This window comes from Oncorhynchus keta, chromosome 10 (assembly GCF_023373465.1).
Source record: "Oncorhynchus keta strain PuntledgeMale-10-30-2019 chromosome 10, Oket_V2, whole genome shotgun sequence".
In the NCBI taxonomy this organism is placed as follows: domain Eukaryota; kingdom Metazoa; phylum Chordata; class Actinopteri; order Salmoniformes; family Salmonidae; genus Oncorhynchus; species Oncorhynchus keta.
Genome location: NC_068430.1, coordinates 64,221,119 through 64,240,209, shown reverse-complemented (window position 1 = coordinate 64,240,209; position 19,091 = coordinate 64,221,119). Strand labels below are relative to the sequence as shown.

Below are 19,091 nucleotides of genomic sequence, written 5' to 3'. Positions count from 1 at the left end.
ATTTCTGTTAAATGTGCAACCAGAGAGAACAAAAATTCTAGATCACCTTTACTCCACACACAGAGACACGTACAAAGCTCTCCCTCGCCCTCCATTTGGTAAATCTGACCACAATTCTATCCTACTGATTCCTGCTTACAAGCAAAAATTAAAGCAGGAAGCACCAGTGACTCGATCTATAAAAAAGTGATGAGATGAAGCAGATGCTAAATAACAGGACTGTTTTGCTATCACAGACTGGCACATGTTCCAGGATTCTTCCGATGGCATTGAGGAGTACACCACATCAGTCACTGGCTTTATCAATAAGTGCATCGAGGACGTCGTCCCCACAGTGACTGTACGTACGTACCCCAACCACAAGCAATGGATTACAGGCAACATCCGCACTGAGCTAAAGGGTAGAGCTGCCGCTTCCAAGGTGCGGAACTATAACCCGGAAGCTTATAAGAAATACTGCTACTCCCTCCGACGAACCATCAAACAGACAAAGCGTCAATACAGGGCTAAGATTGAATCGTACTACACCGGCTCCGATGCTCATCTTATGTGGCAGGGCTTGTAAACTATTACAGACTCCAAAGGGAAGCACAGCTGCAAGCTTCCCAGTGACACGAGCCTACCAGACAAGCTAAATCACTTCTATGCTCGCTTCGAGGCAAGCAACACTGAGGCATGCATGAGAGCATCAGCTGTTCCGGATGACTGTGTGATCGCACTCTCCGCAGCCGACGTCAGTAAAACCTTTAAACAGGTCAACATTCACAAGGCTGCAGGGCCAGACGGATTACCAGAATGTGTGCTCCGGGCATGTGCTGACCAACTGGCAGGTGTCTTCACTGACATTTTCAACATGTCCCTGATTGAGTCTGTAATACCAACATGTTTCAAGCAGACCACCATAGTCCCTGTGCCCAGGAACACGAAGGCAACCTGCCTAAATTACTACAGACCTGTAGCACTCACGTCCGTAGCCAGAAACCCTAAAACCACTCCAATTTGCATACCGCCCAAACGGATCCACAGATTATGCACTCTCTATTGCACCTCACACTGCCCTTTCCCACCTGGACAAAAGGAACACCTATTTGAGAACGCTATTAATTGACTACAGCTCAGCGTTCAACACCATAGTATTTTCACGTCCGGATGAAAAGCGTGCCCAAAGTAAACTGCCTGCTACTCAGGCCCAGAAGCTAGTATTAGTAGATTTGGACAGGAAACACTCTGAAGATTCTAAAACGGTTTGAATAATGTCTGTGAGAATAACAGAACTGATTTGGCAGGTGAGAGCCAAATCCATCCAGGGAGTTTTTTTTTAGGTCAATCTGTTTTCTATTTGTTTTCTATGGCAAGCCCGTTTTAATAGAAATATGCTTCCAGTTCCTATCGCTTCCACTAGATGTCAACAGTCTTTAGAAATTGGTTGATGTTTTTCCTTTGAGTAATGAAGAAGTAGCCATTTCCTATCTGGGTGGATAGCCAAGTGTACTGTTGAGGTTGGGGCGCACGACCTGAAAGCTCGCTCCACTTTGTTTTTATCCGCTATTGAACGCAATTTACCCCGTCTTAAATGTAATTGAGTATTTACGTAAAAAAATACCTAAAGTTAGATTAGGAAAGTTGTTTGAAATGTTTGGACAAAGTTTACAGGTAACTTATTCAATAATGTGTAGTCATGTCGGGCGAGTTGGAACCAGTGTTTTTCGGGAGATCAAACACGCCAAATAAATGGACATTTTGGAGATATAATGACAGAATTCATTGAACAAAATGATCCTTTGTGATGTTTATGGGTCATATTGGAGTGCCAACAGAAGAAGCTCTTCAAAGGTAAGGCATGAATTATATCGTTATTTCTGACTTTTGTGTCGTGCCTGGCGGGTAGAAATATGATTGTGATGTGTTTTATGATGGGGTGCTGTCCTCAGATAATAGCATGGTTTGCTTTCGCCATAAAGCCTTTTTGAAATCTGACATGGTGGCTGGATTAACAAGAAGTAAAGCTTTAATTTGGTGTATTGCACTTGTGATTGTATGAAAGTTAAATATTTCTAATAATTTTATTTTAATTTGGCGCTCTGCCATTTGACGGGATTTGATCCCTAAGACGTTTTTAAGGATCCTGGGACTAAACACCTCCCTCTGCAACTAGATGCTGGACCTCCTGAGGGGCCGCCCCCAGGTGGTGAGGGTAGGTAGCAACACATCTGCCACGCTGATCCTCAACAGTGGAGCCCCCCAGGGGCGCATGCTCAGTCCTCTCCTGTACTCCTTGTTCACCCACGACTGCATGGCCAGGCATGACTCCAACACCATCATTAAGTTTGCAGACAACACAACAGTGGTAGGCCTGATCACCGACAATGACTAGATAGCCTAAAGGGAGGAGGTCAGAGACCTGGCCGGGTGGTGCCAGTACATCACTGGGGCTAAGCTGCCTGCCATCCAGGACCTCTACACCAGGCGGTGTCAGAGGAAGGCCCAGAAAATTGTCAAAGACCCCAGTCATAGACTGTTCTCTCTACTAATGCATGGCAAGTGGTACCGGAGTGCTAAGTCTAGTACAAAAAGGCTTCTCAACAGTTTTTACCCCCAAGCCATAAGACTCCTGAACAGGTAATCAAATGGCTATCTGGACTATTTGCATTGTGTGCCTCCCCCTCCCCCCTCGTTTACACTGCTGCTACTCTCTGTTTATCATATATGCAGTCACTTTAACCATATCTACATGTACATACTACCTCAAATCAGCCCAACTAACCGTTGCATGTATGTAGCCTTTGATTTGATTTATTTCACCTTTATTTAACCAGGTAGGCAAGTTGAGAACAAGTTCTCATTTACAATTGCGACCTGGCCAAGATAAAGCAAAGCAGTTCGACAGATACAACGACACAGAGTTACACATGGAGTAAAACAAACATACAGTCAATAATACAGTATAAACAAGTCTATATAAAATGTGAGCAAATTAGGTGAGAAGGGAGGTAAAGGCAAAAAAGGCCATGGTGGCAAAGTAAATACAATATAGCAAGTAAAACACTGGAATGGTAGTTTTGCAATGGAAGAATGTGCAAGGTAGAAATAAAAATAATGGGGTGCAAAGGAGCAAAATAAATAAATAAATAAATAAAATACAGTTGGGAAAGAGGTAGTTGTTTGGGCTAAATTATAGGTGGGCTATGTACAGGTACAGTAATCTGTGATTTGACATATGATCATTCACAGGCTGGCTTTAGTGATTCCATATTTAAGATTTAGCTAGTTTGCAGATATTAAGTAAAGAAAGAATATCAAATGTTGCCTTTAATGTTTATATACTGTACGTGTATCTTCAGTTTATCCATGGACAATATTATTTTCACACGCTGGCAGGATGTATCCGTGTATATATTAAATCAACTCTTAATTTTATCAACTGAAAATGAACTGAAACAAAATAAACTGAAATATTCTGAAAACCTAAATTGCCCAATCAAGGCCAGGAGGAGAGCTTCCACCCCAAGTCCAGCTCCCAAATCCTAACAGTCAGAGTAACATAGAACACCATAGAGCAGTAAAATCCTACAACTATAATGGATCTCTATCTCCAATCTACTCCGTGGGTGATCCTATGATGGGAGTTTTCAGTCATGTAATAGCCAGTGTGTCTCCTGACCAAGCGGTGTCAGCAAGCACGCGGCCAGGGCTAGGGAGAGGCGTCGTAGCGCCCCTTGGTGCTGGGGGAACTCCTGCTGGACACGGTGCAGGATGGTGGCCACAGCATGCAGACGCTCCTCCTGCAACGCAGGCTCCAAGGCTTCGCCGGTGGACAGGGCGCTGTAGCGACCCTCATGCACCGCTTGGAGCTGCTTGGCCCGGCCCTGGAGGGAGACCAGATGGGCCAGTTTCTAGAGGAATGGAAAGAGGAGAGATGAAGGCGACGGAAGAGCGGGGGAGGGAGGAGAGAGAGACAGAGACAGAGAGAGAGAGAGAGAGAGAGAGAGAGAGAGAGAGAGAGAGGGAGAGAGAGAGGGTGAAAGTGAGGATAGAGAGAGATTAGGTGTGAGAGAGAAAGAGAGACAGAGCGAGAGAACCAGACCCGAGAAAGGAAAAGAAGGATGGATAAGAGATTAAAAAAGACATGGCATGTGATGAAAAGAGATATTCAAACAGCTATGCACAGTGAAAACCACTTCTCAACTATGGATAACAATAAGCTGGGCGGGAATAATGTTGAGAGTGAATGTGTCTACATCGCGTACCCTCTCCTTGGTGTCCTGCAGACAGTGGAAGTCTGAGGTGAGGACAGTTCTGGCTCTGTGGAGCTCTCCCAGCTGCAGCTGTTTGTCCCGCAGACTGCTGCTCAGACTGGCCTGGCCGTGCTGCAGCTCTCTGAGGCCCTCACACTCCTCCGCTTTGCTGTTAGGGTGGGGACACACACACGCAACATAGACACACATATTAAGCATACAATATGTGTACTGTACGTATTTGACTGGGGGACTGATGAACACCAGTTTGACCTTGAGTCTGTGCAGGAAGTCAGTCTCCATCAGGACATTGCCCTGCTTCAGGGCCTGGTTGAGATGCCTGTTCTCAATCAGTAGGAAGTTGAGCTTCAACATGTCCGCCATCAGCTCCTTCATGTGTCTCTCCAGCTCGGCCTGCTCCCGCTGCTCCTGTTGCATCTCACCTGGACGGGAGGCAGCGGAGAGGTGGGGAGACCATGGGTTAGGGTGTGTGTGTTGGGGGAGACCATGGGTTAGGGTGTGTGTGTTGGGGGAGACCATGGGTTAGGGTGTGTGTATTGGGGGAGACCATGGGTTAGGGTGTGTGTGTTGGGGGAGACCATGGGTTAGGGTGTGTGTGTTGGGGAGACCATGGCTTAGGGTGTGTGTATTGGGGGAGACCATGGCTTAGGGTGTGTGTATTGGGGAGACCATGGCTTAGGGTGTGTGTATTGGGGGAGACCATGGCTTAGGGTGTGTGTATTGGGGGAGGCCATGGGTTAGGGTGTGTGTGTTGGGGGAGACCATGGGTTAGGGTGTGTGTATTGGGGGAGACCATGGGTTAGGGTGTGTGTATTGGGGGAGACCATGGGTTAGGGTGTGTGTGTTGGGGAGACCATGGCTTAGGGTGTGTGTATTGGGGGAGACCATGGGTTAGGGTGTGTGTGTTGGGGGAGACCATGGGTTAGGGTGTGTGTGTTGGGGGAGACCATGGCTTAGGGTGTGTGTATTGGGGAGACCATGGCTTAGGGTGTGTGTGTTGGGGGAGACCATGGGTTAGGGTGTGTGTTGGGGGAGACCATGGGTTAGGGTGTGTGTATTGGGGAGACCATGGGTTAGGGTGTGTGTGTTGGGGAGACCATGGGTTAGGGTGTGTGTGTTGGGGAGACCATGGGTTAGGGTGTGTGTATTGGGGGAGACCATGGGTTAGGGTGTGTGTGTTGGGGGAGACCATGGGTTAGGGTGTGTGTGTTGGGGGAGACCATGGGTTAGGGTGTGTGTATTGGGGGAGACCATGGGTTAGGGTGTGTGTGTTGGGGGAGACCATGGGTTAGGGTGTGTGTGTTGGGGGAGACCATGGGTTAGGGTGTGTGTGTTGGGGGAGACCATGGGTTAGGTTGTGTGTGTTGGGGGAGACCATGGGTTAGGGTGTGTGTATTGGGGACGGGAGTGTGTTTGTTTGGTCAGGGTCACAAAGAACCACCTGTGGGCTGGGTACTGGTAGGTGTATGACACTTAAATAAATCATATTTCTCTCTATATCCACTGTGCGTGTGTTTTACTCTTGCTGCGGATGGAGAGTTGCATCCGTAGTGTGAGCAGGGTGGTGCTCTGAGTCCGTGTCTCCTGGGTCAGTGTGTGTGCGGGTCCGCGGGTGTTTACGTACTCTCGGTGCAGACTTTCCTCTGCTGTAGGATGGTGAATTGGGCCTGCAGCGTGAGCAGGGCGGCGATCCGGGCCTGTTTCTCCTGGCTCAGTCTCACTAGCAGCCAGAGCTGCTGCTGCTCCTTGATCTCTCCTCCCACTGCTTGGTCAGAGTACTGGCCTGGATCTCCAATGGGCCCAGGTCCTCGTGCTGTTGACGTACGTAGGGACGTGATCAAGACAACATAGAAAGTCAGGAAAATGGCATTTTTCAAAGCTGAAACGTTTCAAATCCATTCTAGCTCCAGTCTTATTGTAGAGGATGGTGCTACCATAAAAATAGAATATCATTGTAGATATGTCGGTGCCACCTATTTTAGATTCAGTACCTATAGTCCTTTATTATTAGACAATAACCCCAAAATATTCAGCTGGTTACTGGTCAGTGCTTGGTTGTAAGTTAACTCTCACCCCAGTGCTGGCGACGAGCTGCTCAATCGTCTTGTTGTAAACGTTGATGGTGGCCTGCTTGCGCTCGATGACGGTGACGTGCTTGGTGATCCGGGTAGAGAGAGGGGGGTAGAGAGAGGGAGAATCAGTTATAGAAGCCATAGCCCTCCACTCACCAATCAAGAACTCACAAAATGGGACAAACACCAAATTGAGACTCTGTGTGCTGAATTCTGGAAAAATATCCTGTGTGTTCAACGTTAAACACCAAATAATGCATATGCAGAGGAGAATTAGGCCGATACCCTCTAATTATCAAATCCAGAAAAGAGCAGTTCAATTCTACAACCACCTAAAAGGAAGCGATTCTCAAACCTTCCATTACAAAGCCATCACCTTCAGAGAGATGAACCTGGAGAAGAGTCCCCTAAACAAGCTGGTCCTGGGGCTCTGTTCACAAACAGACCCCACAGAGCTCCAGGACAGCAACACAATTAGACCCAACCAAATCATGAGAAAAGAAAAAGAGAATTCTTTCCAATGTGTCAAATAATTTACAAAAAAACTGAGCAAACTAGAATGCTCCATGGCCCTAAACATAGAGTACACAGTGGCAGAATACCTGACCACTGACTGACCCAAACTTAAGGAAAGCTTTGACTATGTACAGACTCAGTGAACATAGCCTTGCTATTGAGAAGGGCTGTCATAGGCAGACTTGGCTCTCAAATGAAGACAGGCTATGTGCACATCGCCCACAAAATCAGGTGGAAACTGAGTTGCACTTCCTGACCTCCTGCCAAATATATGACCCATATTAGAGACACATATCTCCCTCAGATTACACAGATACACAAAACTCCCATATCTACTGGGTGAAATATCACAGTGTGCCATCACAACAGCAAGATTTGTGACTTGTTGCCATAAGAAAAGGGCAACCAGTATAGAACTAGCACCATTGTAAATACAACCCATATTTATGTTTATTTATTTTCCCTTTCGTACTTTACAGCATTACAACACTGTACAGTATATAGACATAATGACACTTGACATGTCTTTATTCTTTTGGAACTTCTGTAAGTGTAATATTTACTGAAAATTGTAGTTGTTTATTCAACTTTTGTTCATTGATTTTTCACTTGCTTTGGCAATGTTAACATGTTTCCCATGCCAAAAAAGCCCTTAAATTGAATTGAAATTGAATTGAGAGGGGGGTAGAGAGAGAGAGAGAGAGAGAGAGAGAGAGAGAGAGAGAGAGAGAAGATTCAGCCATAGTAATAAGAATTATTTTAAATTCTATTTCTAGACCCTTAGCAACTGGTCCAGGACCAGTTTTGCTGTTTGGCTCAGAAAGGTTAACATTAGAACTAACATTTGGCTGATCTTGAATCAGGTGTGTTTCTGCCTGGGGCTTCTCGGAGTGGGGCTTTCGCGAGGTGTTCTTCGTGGCTGTGATGTCGGAGTGCAGGTCGGCATTAACCACCTGCATGTAGAACAGACGCAGTGCCAGGTTCTCTACCTCACTCTGCAGCTGGGACACTGAGGAAGGAGGTGATAGACGTAGTTAGGGACAGGAGTTTTTCCTGACTATGTCACCTGACCAGGAAAACCTTTAGGTGACCGTTATGTACTATTATAACTAGGTTAGGGTACTGATTTTTTCCTTGATTAGGTCAAGAAAAACTCCTGGCCCAAGCCATAGTACAGATATAGGATCTTAATTGGACCTATATTATCACAGCAAAATAAGTGCATAATGTTGCTTGATCGGTGGTTATATCTCTATGGGTCTCACCGTGTGACCTCTGCTTGCCGGCCTGGCTGGTGCGGTACTGGCTTCGGACCCCCTCTAGCCGATCCTGGGCCTGTTGGCGCTGGGTGGCCGCCTGCGGTCTAAATAGCCATCTAGGGAGATGGGTGGAGGAGGGGAGGGAAAGAGAGGATAGCTTGGGGTCAGAATTACATATGGCAAATGCATTTATGGCAAATGCACTATGGATATTTCTTAATGTTATAACAATAGTGATTAATTGTAAATCAATTGTTGTTGCTTATAGATCATTTCTAGTTGCAGATTCGTTTATTTTGTATTTTGAAATGAAAGCACAGGGTCATGTTTCGAGATTGAGCCAAAACAAGTCAATGGCTCCCTCTCCTGGGAAAAGAGTGAATTCAAAACGGGGACCCATAAATGGTATGAATCGTACTGCATGTCTACTGTAAAGTGGATGTCCATGCTGATTTGATTGTAAACCATTGGAAAGGATTTAAAGTCTTTGCTTCAGAAGAAGAGACCTACTGTACCTTCTCCCGCAACTCCACGTTGAGTCTCCCCAGTTGCTTATGGAGGTGGTTCTTCAGTGCAGTCTGGAACCTTCTCATCAGCGGCTGCAGGCAGATAGGAGAAGCCATACTAAGACGTTCATCTGATAAGCATAACAGGGTTTAAACCTTAAGGTAATTAAAAACAATGTTATCAGTGATGTTAAGCGGGGAAACTGCTTACGTGTTCAGGGGTCCAGCACAATTTGCTCATCTGCACCATCATCCTCTTCCGCCGCCCTGCGTAACTCGTCCCCATCGCTGTCAGAGAGGGGGTCTGAGAGGTGCAATAAGGGGTGAGGTGGAAAGGGCATTGTTTCGTTATCTGGAACCCCCAAAAATATGTTTCGTGATCAAACCTCAACAGATACCGTGCTTGACAAGTCACAGTGCTCAACGCAATTTCAAAGATGAAAGAAATCAGTTAAAATTTCCACCATTGTTCTATCCCTCGCTTTTATTGAAACCCAGCTGACCTGAGTTGCTGGTGGGGTTGAAGGCTGCACCTGTACCACTGTCTCCTGACTGTGACACTGGGTGATCAGTCCCCGCCCTCAGCCTGCTCTGCTGATCCACCCTGCATGGAGGACAGACAGGAGGACACTCAGGAAGTCACTTTTTGAACCATAGAGACACAATATAATACTACTAATAAAGTGTTATTGTTAATTCTGTGCATTGACCATCGGCTAAATCACGTCTAAATCGTCTTTTGGAAACAATTTCATGATTTTGAATGATTACAAAGAAAATGCCGATGATACAATATCATGAGACTCACAAATCCTAACTTGAGAAAGGTGAGAAAATACGTATTCTGTGCTGTAGAGTAGTCTCTTTCACAAACCTCCTGCACAGGTAGCACAGTAACGCCAGAGTCCTCTGCTGCCTCGTCAGCACCACCTGGCTGTTCATCTCCTCCTTCTGTGGCGGGGTTCCCCTCCTCTCATCTTCCCCTCCTCCCTCACTTCCCCCACCCTCCATTGGATGCGGTGGAGACCAAGATGGTTGACTCTGTCAGCACTACAAGAAGGTTATCTTTGTGACACCCAAGTCACAACAACATTGGATTTGATTGCAGTCATATAGGCAGGTAGTCAACCGATTAAGAGCTTTGGTGCCAGTAACCGAAAGGTTGCTGGTTTGAATCCCCCAGCCGACCAGGTGAAAAATCAGTTGATGTGCCCTTGAGCAAGGCACTTAACCATAATTGCTCTGGATAAGAGTGTCTGCTAAATAATGTCACCTGCTCTTTTAACACCCTTTCATTGAAAGCCTTACCTGCTTCTTGAGTTATTAAGGCAAAAGAAAGGTCAGAGAATGAAAATAATGTATTGAAACAATAATGAAAATGTAAAAGTTGGCTGACAAAGCCTCCTGTCATCACCTGGGAAGACATGACAGAGCAGACACAAATCATTTGATTCACTAACGTTATGAAGTTCACGACATAATAATCTATTAGGCCCTCATACCTTTGCTTCAAAATGAAATAAGATAGATATGATGGCTATGCCTACTACACGCATAATGTTTCTCATTGCATGCGGCTATCCACTTGTCTTGAAGTTGGCGTGCTTATTGGTTATATGCTATTAACGCTAACTGAATAGCATATTTTTCATTTGACAGCTAACAGCTTAAAATACCAGAATGTTTGGAATATTCTCGAATGCATAAATTACTAAACCTTACGGTTGCTTTATCACCTCTTCAGCAACAACAAATAATCCTGTAGCTAGTCGGACGAAATTGAATTTGCAAACTTAAAACAGGCACTCACCACTGTTTGTCAGCCGGTCAGGCGTTGCTAGGAAACGACACACTTCCGTGAAGGGATAAGGGGGTTAGAGCCTAGTAATTGAATAGAGCCGCCCCTCGTGAATATTCATGATTGAAATTTGTGGACAATTCAAGCTTTGCAGTACATGGGTTTTCAGAGATGAATGAATTTGAACATTTTAAATATTGATGCATGGGTATGTGAGTGTGGCAGTTATAACTTCAGTATATGACAAAAAAATAGGTTCATAAAAAAATATATATATTTCAATCAAGAGCGAATAATTACAAAGCCAGCTGATATTTTTTAATAATTTGTACCACAATACCATTGAAATTCATAGTCGTACAAAATCGATAACAGAAAAGAACAAAGCCTGCTAAATCAACAAATAACATTATTTTGTAAAAATAAAAAGGCATCATTTTAGAGAACTTCTTTAGGGAAACTTTGTCTCTCCCAACTAAGAGACATGTTCCAGCCAAGCAGGAGACATGGATGAGGCTCAACAAATTAGTCCTTAAAAATCTAAATAATCCATCCATTTGCAGAATCATCAACTCTTATCGTATAAATCTGATGTGATATTCATATCATTCTGTCATTGTACATTGTCTTTCAGAAAAGCAGACAAAGCTTTACAAAACGTTCTAATTCCAACCTGGTACTATGCCTACATTCAGGTCCATAATTATTGGCACCCTTGATAAAGATGAGCAAAGAGACTGTGTAAAATAAATAACACAAATACTGAGCTATATTGTATACGCCAAAACATTTGAAAATGTAATTATTTTATACTAATACAATTGCTCAGAGAATACAATTGCTCATTTTTTAAATAAGGGGTCAAAATTATTGCCACCCCTGTTTTCAATACTTTTAGCACGCTCCCCAGATCCCTCCCACTGTGTTCTCCAATCTTTTAAAAATGTTCTTTAAAGGCTGTGTCATTATTCTCACAAAGGTACAGTGCTGGGGTACTGAAAACAGGGGTGCCAATTACTTTGACGCCTACCATTTTGATAATAGATTTAATACTTTTTAAACTAAATCTCTTTCTCTGAGCAATTGTGTTAATATACAATAAATCACAATTTCAACAAACAAATGCATGCAATATAGTGCAGTATTTGTATAATTTATTTGAGTGTTTTTGGCTCATCTTTATCAAGGGTTCCAATAATAATAATATTACCAACCAAATAATCAATAAAACGAAGATGAAGAAAGAAACGAATTAGAAGTACTGTTAAAGGAAAGTGAAAACGAGATATTCCTTCAATGACATTCTACAACAGTGCCTTAGTGTCCTGACAAATAAAAGGAATGAAAACAAATAGGAATTCATGTAAACAAATCCAATACTGTGCATTTAAAACTTAACTACAAAATTAAGAAAACATAACAGTACAGAAAATGATTCAGACTTCAATAGTGATGATTTCTGAGATTTAAATTATTTTTGGAGTTAACAGTTTATTTTCCCAGTATTAATGATAGTTTTGGCAAAGGGTACACTACATCATTTAGTTTAACTCTACCAAGTGTCATGGAGCACATCTGGCAAGGTGGCTCATTTCCAAGCATTGGCAACTGTTGATGATGGCCATTTGAAAATACACAACAAACAAAAAAACTTTTTTTAAAACAACACTTCCTACATCATTTGAAAGAATAAATGAAAACCTATGTGGTGCCGAGCACCACAGGAATGGTCTCAACGTGCCATGGGTATTATACTCTCTGTAGCATGTACAACACAATAGCACTGCAAAGATGCAATACATGTCTGTAGATACAATTGCATTAGTGTTTACAAGGAAAAAATCAATCAAAACTTCTGTTTAAGTTGTGCAATACTTGGCATACCCCAATCAAAATGATCCATGTGATTGGTTAGGAATAGTTTCCATACAACAAACAATAAAACAGTCCAACAATCTGTCAATATAGCCATACATACATTCAACAAAAGTGTTAGGCCCCTTATGTACACCTCTTCAGAAATACATTTCTATGAGATATATCTTCACAAGATTATATATATACTACTTTCTCATTGCTCACCTCATGTCCATAGTTAGCAAGGAATTTGCATAGGCATTAGTGAATTAAAGACACGTGTTGCCTAGGTAATGACGGCTAACCCTATAGCATTGGCTTCCAGAGACAAACGAGGGGAGGGGCTTCATATAGCTGCTTCCATATAGATATGGACAGTGATCATTTGCATATAAAGAGGTGTGGTGTACAGTTAAAGAGGGGAATAGGTAGAACTTTCCCCCTTGCCACTGATATACAGTAGGGTCAGACATATTCTCATCCCCAAAACAGTTAGAATTTGGGGTGGAGCAATCCGATTCTAGACCTGTAGTAAAGGGGAACTTCTACCCCGAGCAGTAAGATACGTGGGGTCACAGCAAGTGTACATACTGTTAGTGTTCACTTGGACACAGACCACACAAAGCATAGGGTAGCATTGATGCCTGAAATCATATGGCAAATAATACATGTGACATTGTCAAAAGTATCCACTCCTGCTTTTAGTGTCAGGCTCCACACACACAAATGCTCACTCAAATGCAGACACACCTGTACAATAACAAAAGTATAATCTAGCGGTTTACATGTCTCATTCAACTATTTATTTTCACGCTATTCTCTTGATTCGGGTCCCCAAACAATAGTTGTTTCCTATCTAGGACGTAAGGTGAACGGTGAATGCGAAATAACCATGTGTTCATAGGACACTGTGTAACCTTATAACCCACAGAAACTCTCCACTCCGTTCCACCTATACCACTAACCTCTAACCTGCCCCTGTCAAAGGTTGTATCACTGTTACATGTGACATTATTTAAAAAATGGAATTTTCTAAGTCTGTTCATCCTACAGATTTAAAAAACAACAACAACAAAAAACAGCAGTGACAGTTTTTATTTTTAGTGTTTGTCCTTCCTGGTTGGTTGACTGACCTCTGTCTCAGTCCGTCAGTGAGCTTGTTAAAGGGTCAAAGTTCATCTGATGAGGTCATCCTGTTCTGCCAGTGACAAAAAAATACCCTTGGGTATGGAGCTATTGGAATGTCTGTGGTAATGGATGTCTTTTTGTATGTCCTTATACACCGACAAGCCTTATACTACTACAAGGCCCCTTGGCTCCCATTCTAATTCACACGTTTCAGGCAAATACTGTAAACAATCCTTCATATGCCGTTAGTGGCGCCCCCCTCTGTTTCGGAGGGCTCTGTTTCCCCCTGGGTCGTATCGGCTGTGGAGGTGGAGGGCATTCCAAAAGAGCGGGGGTCCATGGCAGAGTGCATGATGGTCAGCCACAAGTCGTCCATGTTTGGCATGACAAAGATTTTCTACGTCGGAGAGAAGATGGGAGAGATTCAGAGGTGATACTATTTGGATGTAGTATGCGGACATACAGTTTGGACACAGGCATGCAGACACAGGCATGCAGACACAGGCATGCAGACACAGGCATGCAGACACAGGCATGCAGACATACCTGAAACTCCTGGTCCAGTTTCTTCTCGATCCAGTCGGTGACGTGGGCCAGTGTGACCTCTCGCTCTCCCAGTTTGGGCCGAGCCTTTAACTCCAGGTGGGGTGGACTCCTGAAGCCATACCTGCGATTCAAACAGAGTCAACAAACACACTAGAGAAACACCAGGGTGTAAATTTCAACTATAACAGATCACGCAGCACTCATTGGGTCATTGGTTATTGTACTGTGTGGGAAAGTTAACCTCTTGAGTGTAGGGGGCAGTATTTTGATGTTTGGGTGAAAAACATACCCACATGAAACTGCCTATTTCTCAGGCCCAGAATCTAGAATATGCATATAATTGTCAGATTACGATAGAAAACACTAAAGTTTCCAAAACTGTCAAAATATTGTCTGAGTATAACAGAACTGATATTGCAGGCGGAAACCTGAGGAAAATCCAACCCGGGTGTGCTGTTTTTCCTGAAAGCTCTCTGTTCCATTGCCTGCCTTCGCTCCATTTAAAGGGATATCAACCAGATTCCTTTTCCTATGGCTTCCCCATGGTGTGAACAGTCTTTACATTTACATTTACATTTAAGTCATTTAGCAGACGCTCTTATCCAGAGCGACTTACAAATTGGTGCATACACCTTATGACATCCAGTGGAACAGCCACTTACAATAGTGCATCTAAATCTTTTATAGACATAGTCTCAGACTTTTATTTTGAAAAATGAGCGAGAAAGATCACATTGCGTCATTGTATGGCTGGGTGCCAGCAGAGTTTTGCATGTGCAACAGCTTGGAGCAGACATTTTCTCTCTCTCTCCTATTGAAGAAGCTACAGTCCTGCTTGAAATATTATAGATTATATATTGTAAAAACAACCTGAGGATTGATTTTAAAAAACTTTTGACATGTTTCTACGAACTTTACGGATACTATTTGGAATTTTCGTCTGCCCGGTCGTGACCGCTCGAGCCTGTGGATTTCTGAACATACCAACCAAATGGAGGTATTTTGGATATAAAAATAATCTTTATTGAACAAAAGGAACATTTATGTGTAACTGGGAGTCTCGTGAGTGCCAACATCCGAAGATCATCAAAGGTAAAGCGATTCATTTTATTGCTTTTCTGACTTTGTGACAAATCTATTTGGCTGCTAGCGGTTTGTAACGTTTTGTCTGCTGAGAGAGATGTCCTTACATAAACGCTTGGTATGCTTTCGCCGAAAAGCTTTTTTGAAATCTGACACGCCAGGTGGATTAACAACAAGCTAAGCTGTGTTTTGCTATATTGCACTTGTGATTTCATAAAAATTAAATATTTGTAAAAATTTTATTTGAATTTGGTGCTCTGCAATTCAGAGGATGTTGACGAAAATTATCCCGGTAACGGGATGGGTGCATCAAGAAGTTAATGGTAAAGGTTACTCAGAATAACAAGGTACATAAAATGTCAGTTTTCCAGGGATGTGATCAGTCACCAGCAGAGGGCTCAAGTGCATTGAACAACAGCATTAACTAATGCACAACAGTATGCCAACAAGTGTTTGATTGGCACCCCTATAATACTATATTAAAGTGTATTCATTATGTATTGAGGTGGTATGAATGTGTTGGGGGTGTAGCATATCCTGTTGGTGGGTGGAGGTATGATGTATAACTATATGAAGCTGTTAAGAACATACCATATCCTGTCAGTGGGTGGGGGTGGGATGTTAACGGCCAGCGTTCCTCGGAGCGCCTGTACTTCCACGGTGAGCAGCAGGGGCGTGTTGGACACCTCCTCCATCTTCTTCTTGATGAACTCCGTCTCAGTGGCCTTCTGGAAGTACTTGGACTTGGCGATCTTGTCCACGAAGCGCATGATCTTACTGGGCTGGCGGCCCCCCATGTATCTAATGGAGAGGAGAGATTTAAGGGTGTTACTTTGTCGCGCAAATCTACCTTGATTTATGTAAAAGTCTGGATTACATACAAGTAGTACAGAAAGGTACTTTAAAAAGGTAAACAAGGTAAATAATCAGGGTAAAAGTAAATACACTGTAATTAGTCTCACCCCTCTGCTCCAGGGACATCATTGGTGACCTCTGAACTATCCTCTTCGTCAGAGGACCCTGCACTGGATGATTCCTCATCACTGTCCGCCAGGCAGTATGTCCGTGGTCTGTACCTGGCACACACACACACACACGATTCAGTATGGACTCAGAGGGAGATGAACTACAAACCCTGTTCACACGAGGAAATACAAGTGTTTTTCAGTCCCCCCCCGAGCACATTGAATTATTGAATACTATATTATTGAGTTTCTCACAGATTTGAAACATTTGTTGTGGTATTGTGTAGAAAGACATGACAATTTAAGTTACTGAAAATGCATGAGTTCAGTGTATTGTTAGTTGTTTTGGACAGTGTCTCAGTCTAGGGTTATATGATCAGGACTAAGAGTAAGAGAACATTAAACATTTGAGATTAAAGTCTTATTTACAGTTTAACTGCAAGATATGAATTGCCACAATGATGTTTGTTCTTCAAATTATGTTGTTAATGAAAACAGAAATATGTAATAGCCCACATTATCTAGAAAAATGTATAAAAGGATTTTGTTTTTAAGAGGATTCCATTTGTTTCAGGTTTTTCGTTTCAAATTCACAATTTAAAAGAAAAACAAGAAATGTGAGTGTTCTAAGTCCACAATAACGCTTAAACCACATCAAGAGACCACTTTAGGTCTGAAAAAATAAAAAATAAAAGTGTGTAGTTTCATGTGCACAGCAAGCAAGCAAGTAGTGTGATGTTAGAGTTTGCAAAACAAATGCCCACTCATGATATAATTTTTCCAGGTAAACATAGGGTAGTTTGTAGTTAACATTTAACTGTGCAGGTTGTTGGGAAAGCCATCTACCAGAAGACTTCTTTAGCATAATTGTTAATGACTTACACAAAGTGGTAGACCCGCGCACCACACGCATACAGACAGGCATTTTCATTGCCTCTTCAGAAAGTTGCATTGATGGATTCTGTTCATGTTAGAGGTTGACCGATTAATCGGAATGGCCGATTAATTAGGGCCGATTTCAAGTTTTCATAACAATCGGAAATCTGTATTTTTGGACACAGATTTGGACATTTTTTACACCTTTATTTATCTAGGCAAGTCAGTTAAGAACACATTCTTATTTTCAATGACGGCCTAGGAACGGTGGGTTAACTGCCTTGTTCAGGGGCAGAAAGACAGATTTTTACCTTGTCAGCTCTGGGATTCAATCTTGCAACCTTACAGTTAACTAGTCCAACTCTCTAACCACCTGATTACATTGCACTCCACAAGGAGACTGCCTGTTACGCGAATGCAGTAAGAAGCCAAGGTAAGTTGATACTAGCATTAAACTTATCTTATAAAAAAACAATCAATCATAATCACTAGTTAACTACACATGGTTGATGATATTACTAGTTTATCTAGTGTGCCCTGCGTTGCATATAATCGATGTGGTGCGTATTCGCGAAAAAGGACTATCGTTGCTCCAATAGGTACCTAACCATAAACATCAATGCCTTTCTTAAAATCAATACACAAGTATATATTTTTTAAACCTGCATATTTAGTTAATATTGCCTGCTAACCTGACTCGTTGCGAACTCTGTGAAGACTATTTTTTCCTAACAAAGACAGCCAACTTCGCCAAACGGGGGATGATTTAACAAAAGCGCATTTGCGAAAAAAGCACAATCGTTGCACGACTGTACCTAACCATAAACATCAATGCCTTTCTTAAAATCAATACACAGAAGTATATATTTTTAAACCTGCATATTTTGCTAAAAGAAATACAGGTTAGTAGGCGATATTAACCAGGTGAAATTGTGTCACTTCTCTTGCGTTCATTGCACGCAGAGTCAGGGTATATGCAACAGTTTGGGCCGCCTAATTTGCCAGAATTTTACGTAATTATCACATAACATTTAAGGTTGTGCAATGTAACAGGAATATTTAGACTTATGGATGCCACCTGTTAGATAAAATACGGAACGGTTCTGTATTTCACTGAAAGAATAAACGTTTTCTTTTCGAGATGATAGTTTCCGGATTCGACCATATTAATGACCTACGGCTCGTATTTCTGTGTGTTATGTTATAATTAAGTCTATAATTTGATAGAGCAGTCTGACAGAGATGGTAGGCACCAGCAGGCTCGTAAGCATTCATTCAAACAGCACTTTAGTGCGTTTTGCCAGCAGCTCGTCGCTGTGCTTCAAGCATTGAGCTGTTTATGACTTCAAGCCTATCAACTCCTGAGATTAGGCTGGTGTAACCGATGTGAAATGGCTAGCTAGTTAGCGGGGTGCACGCTAATAGTGTTTCAAACATCACTCGCTCTGAGACTTGGAGTAGTTGTTCCCCTTGCTCTGCAAGGGCAGCGGCATTTGTGGAGTGATGGGTAACGGTGCTTCGAGGGTGGCTGTTGTCAATGTGTTCCTGGTTCGAGCCTAGGTAAGGGTGAGGAGAAGGACGGAAGCTATACTGTTACACTGGCAATACTAAAGTGCCTATAAGAACATCCAATAGTCGAAGGTATATGAAATACAAATCGTACAGAGAGAAATTGTCCTACAATTCTTATAATAACTGCAACCTAAAACTTCTTACCTGGGAATATATTGAAGACTCCTGTTAAAAGGAACCACCAGCTTTCATATTATTCTCATGTTCTGAGCAAGGAACTTAAACGTTAGCTTTTTTACATGGCACATATTGCACTTTTACTTTCTTCTCCAACACTTTGTATTTGCATTATTTAAACCAAATTGAACATGTTTCATTTTATTTTAGGCTAAATTGATTTTATTGATGTATTATATTAAGTTAAAATAAGTGTTCATTCAGTATTGTTGTAATTGTCACTATTACAAATATATATTTTTTAAATTGTCCGATTAATCGGTATCTGCTTTTTTTTGGTCCTCCAATCATCGGCATGGGCGTTGAAAAATCATAATCTGTCCACCTCTAGTTCATGTCTTATGATAAACTTGGGAAAAGTAATTACAGTTCAATACATGTAGTTTTTAAAATATTGTTGAATTCCATTTTAATGCCTGCATTTTGTGAGGGCCCTAATTATCATATTTGGACCAGAATGAGGCTCTCACTACCTATTGT

The 19,091-nt window shown here is 42.5% G+C and overlaps 2 protein-coding genes and 1 long non-coding RNA gene across 10 annotated transcripts in view; all 3 read right to left on the bottom strand.

The window, feature by feature from the left end:
- Positions 1 to 2,766: 2,766 nt before the first annotated feature.
- On the bottom strand, positions 2,767 to 7,676 carry LOC127932288 (uncharacterized). 2 transcript variants are annotated; one of them, XM_052527513.1, is made up of 4 exons: positions 6,330 to 7,676; positions 5,881 to 6,069; positions 4,248 to 4,678; positions 2,767 to 3,893 (listed from the first exon to the last, which is right to left on the bottom strand). In XM_052527513.1, the coding sequence occupies exons 3-4, from the start codon at positions 4,671 to 4,673 to the stop codon at positions 3,630 to 3,632; spliced, it is 690 nt and encodes a 229-aa protein (XP_052383473.1). In that variant the 5' UTR covers positions 4,674 to 4,678; positions 5,881 to 6,069; positions 6,330 to 7,676; the 3' UTR covers positions 2,767 to 3,629. The 2 variants fall into 2 exon arrangements, with proteins under 2 accessions (XP_052383473.1, XP_052383472.1); XM_052527512.1 differs by lacking the exons at positions 5,881 to 6,069; positions 6,330 to 7,676 and having other exon boundaries at positions 4,248 to 5,330.
- Positions 7,677 to 7,816: 140 nt separating this feature from the next.
- LOC118389194 (uncharacterized) lies at positions 7,817 to 10,441 on the bottom strand. Of its 3 annotated transcripts, XR_008144708.1 has the most exons (7): positions 9,918 to 10,441; positions 9,484 to 9,659; positions 9,113 to 9,213; positions 8,821 to 8,913; positions 8,619 to 8,702; positions 8,110 to 8,219; positions 7,817 to 7,853 (listed from the first exon to the last, which is right to left on the bottom strand). It is a non-coding gene; the product is annotated as an uncharacterized LOC118389194 (long non-coding RNA). The 3 variants fall into 3 exon arrangements; XR_004826694.1 differs by having other exon boundaries at positions 8,821 to 8,961; positions 9,484 to 10,441; XR_004826691.2 differs by having other exon boundaries at positions 9,484 to 10,441.
- A 262-nt stretch (positions 10,442 to 10,703) lies between these two features.
- The window catches only part of LOC118389193 (testis-expressed protein 2-like), a 59,216-nt gene continuing 50,828 nt past the window's right edge, over positions 10,704 to 19,091 (bottom strand). For 3 of the 5 annotated variants that reach the window (XM_035779012.2, XM_035779013.2, XM_035779015.2), the window contains exons 10-13: positions 15,984 to 16,097; positions 15,613 to 15,822; positions 13,939 to 14,059; positions 10,704 to 13,789 (exon numbers count right to left, since the gene is read on the bottom strand). In XM_035779012.2, the coding sequence (XP_035634905.1) occupies positions 13,628 to 13,789; positions 13,939 to 14,059; positions 15,613 to 15,822; positions 15,984 to 16,097 (607 nt within the window). In that variant the 3' untranslated portion in view covers positions 10,704 to 13,627. The remainder of the gene's footprint in view (positions 13,790 to 13,938; positions 14,060 to 15,612; positions 15,823 to 15,983; positions 16,098 to 19,091) is intronic. The other 2 variants (XM_035779014.2, XM_035779016.2) reach the window with 1 other exon arrangement.

Excerpts from the sequence above, each read along its gene's own strand:
- LOC127932288 (XM_052527512.1), bottom strand. The coding sequence starts at position 4,775 with ATGGTCTCCCCCAACACACACACCCTAACCCATGGTCTCCCCCAACAC. Across the intron at positions 3,894-4,247 it reads TGCAGGACACCAAGGAGAGG|AAACTGGCCCATCTGGTCTC; the intron begins GTACGCGATGTA and ends CCATTCCTCTAG.